A 10041-nucleotide genomic window follows, 5' to 3' on the forward strand; every position below is an offset into this window, starting at 1 on the left:
GGGAAATACACAGTTAATGACAAAGTGACAAAGAGAGTCTTTTGTGTACACAACCAGACTCCTCCTGCTTCATGTTTCCTAGGAAGAGTTGGTAGACAGTACTGAACAAAAGGGAATATTAACTTCCTGCATATGTTTATACATACACAAGGAAGTGGCAATTGAATAAATCCAAAGTAGGAAAAGAATTAAGAGTAATGAAAAGATATACTTCCAGGAGCCAATAGTTCACTTGGCTGGTAGGATGCAGAAAACAGTCATATGAATCATTACAATAATGGGATTTTGTTTAAATTCATGCTTTACCTCATATTCTGCTTGATAAAGAAACACACTACTTTTATTAGTCACAAATTATAGTATTCTGTAACTTCTTTCATAGAGCTCTGCCTTGAACTTTGATACACAGTGCTGAGATGTCTTATCAGCACCTTGCTGCTCGAGTGATAAGCATTGATTTTCAGCAGGATTTTAATGAATATAGTAATAAATGTAAAGCTTTGCAAATGAAACACTGTGTTTTCAAGGATATATGAAGTTTTAATTGGCAACAGCCTTGCCCCCACAAATTTTTATTTGCCTTTCAATTTGTTTTAGGATAATTTTTCATTTCATATTTCAGTTTAAAATATACTGTTTTTAATATATTGTTATGTTCCAACATAATTTAAAGCAATTGTGGTAGGTTTAAAGTATTTGGAGCCATCATAAAACGCACTGAATAAAGGTGTTGGTATTTTTCAAGGAAATGAAGATGAGCAAATTAGAGATACTTTATAGTATACCTAAACTAGATATTAAATTTGTTATGCTACGTTCCTTCTGGTTTCATTATAGTTATATTCTACAGTGGCAATATGAACAGACTTTGTCAGGCCTAGTGAGAGATTAAAGCTTCAGGATATCTCCTAAGGGCTTCTGTTCCTCTCTCCCTGTGGAGCACCATAGCCTGGCAGGAATCATTCAGGGCCTGAGTTTCAGGAGAATTCAGATACCATTGCTTTTCTTGTTTACAACTGTGATATTGGCAGAATTATTATTATAAGGACACTGTGACTGGAATATATGATATGACATTCCACTATGACAAATTGTCATGGAATTTCCTGCCAAACTCTGCTTTACATTTGATAACAGACCTGGTCAAAGTACTATAAAAATAGGAATATTTACAGCCACAGGAGCAAGATTCTCCAAAGGACACCGCCCATGTCATGAAAATGGGTAACCAGGCTCCACAGCAACAGCTCCAGAGCTAGCGGTGGCTCACGGGGTAGGGAAGAGCATCTACACACTTTGTGGTAGGATTCTCTGGTTAGCCATTGTTGTGTGCATGGTGTTGTGATATCTGCTGTAATTTAATGTATCGGTTGTGTGCATGAGCTTGCATAATTCATAGCAGGTGCTCACATTCTGCTGAAAGGATGTGCATAATCACATTACACAATCTGAAAACCTTCCAATGCATGTTTGGTTTCTGTTCTTTTGTTTGTTGTTTGGTTCTTCATCATAATGGCAGCACCACTGTAGCCAAGATTTTGGAACATTTTTTTGTTTTCTTTTGGGAGAAGGGGTGCCTTAGTGTTAGTATTAAGACTTGAATATGAATATTCTGTTGTTTAATCTGCCTACATGGTCTCTGCTGTATTTTATTCTAAAGAGTGTGTGGCATATGCAAAACGTTCTTCATGCAGTGCTTATTCCATATCATGTATGCTTATGACTCAGCTTGTAAGCAACTCTCTACAAAATATGCTGTCAAGTTTATTACACGGGGCTATGCTATGGATTTAAGATTGGAAACGAAGGTGGAAAAATACTTTGGTCAGGAAAGAAGTTCTAATTTCTGTTTCATTCTTGATGATAGCAGTTCTTAAAGATTCTGCTTGATAGCATTTATTTATATGGATTTCATAGAGGTCAGGATATCCTTTATGTAGCATAATAACAGCATAAATACAGTCAGCAGAGACAGTGTTTACAGTGTACTTGGCTTTCCAGTTTTATGGAAATTGGTTCATTCATTACCAACTGCCCTTACTTTTTACTAGGGATGTGAGTTTTCTGTTCTTGGTTATAAATGAATTTTTAGTGATGTGCATAAAGCTACCTTACCTGGCTTTTAATTATAGCTAGTCTGTAGATAATAGAATATTTACTGTGCTGTATATTTCTAGCCAAATTTTTGGAACAGTTATCCCATTTCATAGTGATCTACTAAGCAAGCCAAGGATGAGATGCATTGATTTATTTCTCCTAAGAATATTAAAAGTATGTGCATGTGACAGGGACAAGAAGTTCTATGTGATTTCAACTTCCCTTCTAACTATGTGAAAAGGTGGAATGGATGAGAGAGTTGAAACCATTTTGAAAGCTGTCCTTTTAAGTCAAAGAACTTCAGTCATCTAAATTACCAGTTATGGAAGCTGCGTAACATGAAAAATATTTCTACAATTAAAAGATGGCATCACAAGTGTGTATCACTGAGACTGTATTTTAAAGACGTGCCATGAAAGAGGCTGTTGAAGTGGATGTTTTATATTGTGTCCACATTTGTCACCAAATGAGTAAATCACTGTATGACTTGATAACTTAGGAAAAGAACCTTATAAATACCTACTGGAAAATATAAAATCAGTACTTCTGTTCTGGAAGAATCACCATGAAATGTATTAAGATACTGTATTTATGTTAGAAAAGAAATATAAATAATAATACTGTACATTTCTAATTATCATTTACTAATCATGTTAGTGTTATCTAGAAGCCCCAAATAGAAATTGGGGATAGAAAAGGCCAGAGGCCTTTATTTACATACAACATAAAAGCAGAGTCGCTGCCCCCCAGAAAATCATCTATATAATCAAGCTAGTAGTTTTACTTGAATTCCCATATTTCCTAATCATTTATTAAGAACGTTTAAATTTATTTGGTGATCAAAATCCTCCTTTTTTTTTTTTTTTTTTTTTTTTTTAATATAGCACAGTCTAGAAAGAAATCTGCATTTTGTGTTGATATTTACATAATCCTACGAAAGCCTGGAAAAATCAACTGAAAATGCTAATGTTGATATTCTACTAGCGATTTCCTTAGTCACCTTTTAAAACTACGTAAGCTGAACAAATAGAGCAGTGTACAAATGTTTATGTCAGATTTCAAATATTAAGTGAAATTTGTCTCTATTAACAAATATATTTGTCATATATTTAGCTGTAGTATTTTTAAATGTCCATTAGGTAAAAAGCATCATCTCCTACTTCTGATTCGGCAGACAATTCCATTTAAATATTAAAAAACAAAGAACGTATATGTGTAGGAGGAGAGGAAACGTGATTTCAGAGAGTTCTGTGTTACCTACTTAGAGTATGGTTGGTTTGCTTTGTATGTGTAACTAAACAGAAAAGTCCAAGGCAACTACAAATGTTTTAATGTTAACTACTTTACTGAAAAATTCTGGAAGTACTATTATGAGAGAATAAAATCAATGCAAAAATTAAACCAATTTTGTAAAAGAAAACTTTTCGATTTTTAGCTGTCCTGTATGGATATAAATGAATGGAAAGACTCTTGGGAACTAGAGAACGTAAGCTAGAGGTGTCAGTGCTGTAACAGAATAGGTTGGTAATATACGCATTTTGTGAAAAGCTTATTAAATGCTTTGGGAAAAAAAAAAAAGAGCAATTATAGAAAATAAGTTATGTAAATACAATGAATTACTTTTCTTGTAACTATTGGGCTATAGTTATAATTGCTGTTTCCACATACAATCAAAGTACTCCTTCATCCATGAAGATTTTATCCAGAGCTGGCTTCTTGGCCATGGAAGGCAAGGTATCTTTAAGGCATCTTTCCTAACTCTATAATGCTGAGAATATCATAGGGGCAAACAGGTTCCTTGCAGAACTTTGAGAGCTGCTGGCAATCTAGGGTGTTGTGCTGTTCACCTAATTACAGTTCCTCCAAACCAGCTCATCCTGCTCTAAGTGTTAAAAAGACCTCTTCAGACCTGGTGGATAGTGGCTCAGATCTGCCTAGCTGAATTCAGTCAAACATTACCTAGAAGAATCACCAGATGACTGAAAAATAATATTAGCATAGATTTTACTAGCGTGTAGAACTATTTATTTCAGTTACTATACCTGCCACAAGCAACCATTCTAGCTTCATAAAGGGATTTATTTGAGATGTGGGTTTTGAGAGGAATACAAGGCAGTGTTTACAGTGTCACAGAAAGCAGATTTGATGACATGCCTTAAATCTTGAAAATAAATTTAATTTGCTATGAGCCAAAATTTAAGAACTTTGAAGAGAAATCTTCAAATTTCTATTGCTGCAAAGTATTTGTGGTTGCTTAGGAAGAAATAAAAAGCAACTAAAGATGATGGCATGCATTGAAGTGTATTTAATTTATACCCTGTTTATTTGTGAAAGAGATGAGGAAAATGAATAAAGAGACTGCATTCACAGAGAGAGATTGTTAAGAGATTGTGTGTGGTGGGGAGAGAGAGGGAATTAAGAGACGGGATAAAAACGTTTTGCAAAGACTCATTAGAGTATCAGATAAGGATCCTACACTGAGTTGTAATCTAATACACAAAAGAAATGACTTACTGCTTTTACTGACACAGAAAAATCAATCCCCTGTTTGTCTTAAAGTAGATGCTGTTTTCATGTTGTTTCATCTATGAAGTGCCAGGTATTTTCTGGATATGTTGCAGAAGTGTTCGTTAAATAGCTGCAGCATAAATGCTTTTAAAAGTAGAGCGTTACTGAAACTTCTTTGACAGGGTCCAGTTTATATTACCTTAAACAAGCACTTCTTAGTGAAGCAAATGCTAAAGTCTCATTAAGTCAGGATATAAGTAAAGGAGGCATAGTTAAGCCAAAAGTGTAAAGAATAGTGAAGCCCTGGTGTCCTGCTGTTAGTCACATACACACCGCCAAAATACTTGAGAAATTAGTAAAAGGTTCATATTCATTTTGGTCTCCCATTTTTATTTTCCCATTTACCTCTAATTCAAGAAAGTACTTAACCATACATTGCCCATCCTTATTTCAAACAGACTTAAATATAATTTAATTTGGACTTAAATGCAGACGTATAATGCAGTACATTTCATTACTGTCACAAATAAGAATTCTTAAAATCAGGCACTAAAACTTCTGGTTTATTTTTTTCTTAACTGTATAAAGCCTTTATATTTGTATTTATTTTAGAAAGCATTCTTTTAAAAATAAAGTATGCTTCTCCACTGCTATTTTTTGTAAATATTAAAAATTATGGACTGGTTAAAAAAAAGGTTAGATAATACTACATGTGTTTATTGGCTTTTCACTTGTCATGGATATTTTAGGTATCTGACTCTGTATCTCAGGGCATATATTCTAATTTATTTTTACTTGATATAAGTGAGATTTTGTTTTACTGATCCACTCCATAAAACATCTTTCCAAACCTATGCTCAGTACTTTATTTCTTTTTTAAGCAAAATTGCATGGCACTGGGAAGTTAGTTTATAGACTGAACAGGTTTCCCCTACATGTTTATAGATGTAATGTATACAATATAAACTAAAAGGGCAGACTTACAAAAAAATAGTGGTCTCATTTCAGAAGATTTCAGAAGTGTTTAAAGGTGACATGGGTAGTGGCACTACCTCAGTGTACGCTGCCTACACTGAGATGCACTCCCGTACACATTTTACATTATTTTAATGTTATGGTGTAATAGATACTGTAATTAAGGAACGTAAAATTTCTGTTTAACAAATTCTTAAAACTGCTCCCACTCCCTGGCAAAGTGAAATTAAGCTAGTTGATTAGATTTTTGTTAGTGGAACATTTGAACATTTTAAAAATCCATCAAGGTGGTTTTGATCAAAGGAAAAAGTTCTCATGCTTTGGGATATTGCAGTGAACATAAAGAATTCAGGATATCGTTGAAATATTTTTTACAAAATATTTTTATTTTTAAATGAAATTTGGCATGTGTGCTATAAGAAATGTGTGCTTGGCAAAGTGTGGAAAATTGTGGAAATTATAATATGAATATTAAATATACACAATAGTTCTATTTTTCTTAAGGTATTTATATATTGATGCAGTGTTCTTATTTATGTGTATGCACATTTGTATATGTTTATATTTACCTATGCTTTGAAATCAGTGTGCTTGTGTTTATTTGCGTTATTACACATTTAAACAAATGCATTTAATGCATCTATTTGAATGTGATGCATCATAAACATTAATGTTCTCACATGTATTAGTCAAAGATTTAAAAGACAAAACACATTATGGCTAAGATTTTCTTCTCTACAAAAGTTATGAAATTAAAAGTTATGGTCCCTGTAGCATTTTAAATACAATTTTTGATAGTATTAAAACCAAAATATTAGTCTACACTGTAAATGAGATACTACAGAATTATGGGATTCATAATTTTAAATATCCTACTGTGAGTATATGTAAAATCTCAACCATAACAACGTATTAAGTTCCTTTTAGATTGTATTGTGCATGTTGAAATGTTACTGAATGGAAGAGGAATAATTCTGCTTAAATATATATATATATATATATATGGTTGCATTATGTTCCTACATTGCTAAGGACAGTGCTTGTTCCTAAACGTAATATGAAGATTAAACATATTTATATGTACATATCTTTTATCTCAGGGAGTCAACTACTTCATGTCCAAAGGCATACTAGACGATTCGCCAAAGGAAATTGCTAAGTTTATCTTCTGCACAAGAACACTAAATTGGAAGAAGCTGCGAATCTATCTTGATGAAAGGTAACTTGAATTTCTTGCAAGGAGAAAACAGCTATTCTCTGTGTACAGCACCATTCAATAATAAATATTTTGTTTATATTAATATAATTTTATTGATGTAAAACTATATTAAAACACAGCTAGGTAATGCTGTTGCTAAATCTGAACAGTTTCTTGGTTCTAGAATTTGTGACTATAACACCTTATAAGAACCCTTGAAAATATTACTTATAACCAATTAATCAATCTCACATAGTGTGCTATTTCTCTGTTTTTGCAGTTCTTCATATAAATCGTGTGTAAGCTGTAGCGTGCATTCAAACTGCACACAATAGTTTGTGCTGTATGATGTTCACGACTTGTAGATATTTTGTTGCTTTTTTTGATTTGGTCTTTCTTTTTGGTGTTAAGCAGGAAAAACAGTCCTTTTATGAAGTGGCAGTAGCTTTTTAATTAATAATGGATTATCTAACCACTATTTGATTGTGGTAGGGAACTCTACCCCCTACTGTAGCATGCTCTTCCACCTCCACAGTGCTTTCTTTTGCCCATCAGAGTACCTTCAGGTTGGGGTGGTGCAGTATCAGGAAAGAGGGGCACCAACTACCAGTTCAAATGAAAGTTGTAAGAGGAGGAAAATAATAACTGGACTTATATAGGATGAGCAGAGGGACAGCAGCATTTACAGCAGGAATCCTCTCCTGCTTCTCATCCTATTCAGCCTGTACTACAAAAGAACTCCTTCTATTAGAATTCATTTTTTAGTATCATCACCACTGACAGTCCTGTACTATAAAGCTTCAGATTATCAAGTTTTGGTATAGTAGAAGAAATACAAAACCATTTATCAGATGAGATTGCAAGTTAATTTTATCAACACCTTCTGCTATTCATCCTCCCTTCATGGAGTGTAATCAGGCACTAAAAGTTAAACTGGGTTTCTAGATGTCCCTCTTAGTATTGAACTGTTTAATAGAAAGGACCAGTGTAACAGAATATTCTTTGTGTCGCTCAAATTTATTTCCAAGTTTGCTTCAAATGTCTTCTTCATCTCTGTGTTTAGGCTAGTCTGATTTCGTTGTTTCTGTGTGCAGTTGAAAACACTTCATTGCATTGCACTCTGATGGACTTAGACTTTAAAGGGGCTTTGAGAGCAAATTTTATCTAACTTAAGCCAGTTTTTAACAAGATACTGCTATAACAGCTTCTACTTAGGCAACAAAACCTGCAAGATACACAGAAATGTGTTCTCTTAACTGTCTCTTTAAATGACTGTCACATTGCTTAAAGGAATTGAAGCCTTTATGTGTAGTATAAGTGACTTTGCATATGAAGAAATGTAAACTGCTAATTAATGTATATTTTCATATTTGGTTGCTATTGTAAGTGCTATTTATATTACTGTCTTTGCAATGTTAGTGATAATTTTGTCCTTCAACCAAAGTAAAGCTAATAAACTATTCTAAAGCTCCAACTACCCTAAACCTTTCGTATTGATTTTTAAACCTACATTTTCATATGTAAATAGGTAAAAGAAACATCTCTAATAATGTGGGATTTTCTTCTACCAGGCGAGATGTTTTGGATGACCTTGTGACGCTGCACAACTTCAGAAATCAATTCTTACCAAATGCACTGAGAGAGTTCTTCAGACATATTCATGCCCCTGAGGAGCGTGGGGAGTACCTTGAGACTCTTATAACAAAGTTCTCTCACAGATTCTGTGCTTGTAACCCTGATTTGATGAGAGAGCTTGGCCTTAGCCCTGGTAAGCAAAAAGAGCTTTGATTCAGTGAATCACTCTATTTCTGTACATATTTGGTTGATGTTACTGCTCACAATAAATACGCAAGCAGCATCTAAAATATTTGTCGAAGTACATATATGGCTTGGGAGGGTCTTTCACCTATGTTGAATATTCAGGCATCATCCTGTTTGGGCTGAAAAAAAAAAAAAAGAGAAAAAAAATGTACAGATTCTTTTCTTAGACCCAACTGAGAAGTGTTGAGGGATAAACATGATATCTTTCCTTCAATTTTTCTGTGTTTACAGTCTGTACTATCTCTAAACTCCCTCTTGCAAAGACTTACACACTTAACGTTTTGCCCTGTGGATAGTACCAGAGAAATGAGGGAATTTGGGGCCTCACTGAAGTTAATAAGCATTTCTAATCGGTTGCTGGGGAGCCAGTTTTCAGCAATGGGACTGCTTTTAAAGATATTTAAAGATAAGCTTTAGCTGGATGTTGACCTTAGTTTATAAAAACTTCAAGAATCCATTTAAATTAATGTGTATAGAGCCATCAGTGACTTTTTGATATTGTAGAAGAGTTAAAAGATTTGTAATTGTTCATCTGGCAATGTGCTGATGTCATTACTTTGAAAATTGGTACACTAAATTTTATGTTGGTGGGATATCCCTTTTTATTGTGATGTACCTATATGTATAGTTATAGGCCCAGATGCTGAAGACTTGGTAAGATTCAGAAAATATTTGTAATGATCACCGTTTCCTTTTATATTTTTTTCTTGTATAGATGCAGTTTATGTACTGTGTTACTCTTTGATTCTACTTTCCATTGATCTAACCAGCCCTCATGTGAAGAACAAAATGTCAAAGAGAGAATTCATCCGAAATACACGACGAGCCGCACAGAATATTAGTGAAGATTTTGTAGGGCACCTTTATGACAACATCTACCTTATTGGCCATGTGGCTGCCTAAAAGCACAATTTGCTAGCACTTAATATTTGTAATTTTCAAAAACTACATCAGTTCAAGAAATTGATTATTTTGTAGAGATGGGGGTTATTTTAGTGCTGGTCATTCTAACCTCTGTATGCAATCAAAGTTTGTGTGTGTAAGTGTGTGTATGTGCAGACTACCTTTTCTAACTATTTACTGTGGGAATGGAAGGATTTGGAGATATGGTTTTCGTAATTTTTTTAGTTTTGCACAAAACAATGCCATTAGTCTGACACAACTATTTACAAATGTTAAAACTGACGTTACAGTCTAAGCTGACAAAGTGGTGGATTTGTGCATTAGATCTGCTTGAAACTTTAATAAGTTCATTCTTTTTAAAATGCCATGTAATGTGTATATATTTAACTGAAGAGGTTTATAATCATAATTATTTTATTGTAAAATATTTTAACTAAAATTTCTCCTTTTATCTCTTAAGAGTGTACTTCTTTCTTTTACATTAAGCTTTTTCTTTTACAGTGCTAGTTACCTCAGATACATATGTTAGAGAAACTGAT

The 10041-nt window shown here is 33.6% G+C and overlaps 1 protein-coding gene across 2 annotated transcripts in view; it reads left to right on the plus strand.

The window, feature by feature from the left end:
• FBXO8 (F-box protein 8) overlaps nucleotides 1–9951 on the plus strand; it is a 17692-nt gene extending 7741 nt beyond the window's left edge. For both annotated transcript variants that reach the window (XM_082760322.1, XM_082760321.1), the window contains exons 4-6: nucleotides 6681–6799; nucleotides 8350–8546; nucleotides 9315–9951. In XM_082760322.1, the coding sequence (XP_082616448.1) occupies nucleotides 6681–6799; nucleotides 8350–8546; nucleotides 9315–9502 (504 nt within the window). In that variant the 3' untranslated portion in view covers nucleotides 9503–9951. The remainder of the gene's footprint in view (nucleotides 1–6680; nucleotides 6800–8349; nucleotides 8547–9314) is intronic.
• Nucleotides 9952–10041: the final 90 nt, after the last annotated feature.

Source organism: Aythya marila (genome assembly GCF_965140915.1).
Source record: "Aythya marila genome assembly, chromosome: 4".
Classification (NCBI taxonomy): domain Eukaryota; kingdom Metazoa; phylum Chordata; class Aves; order Anseriformes; family Anatidae; genus Aythya; species Aythya marila.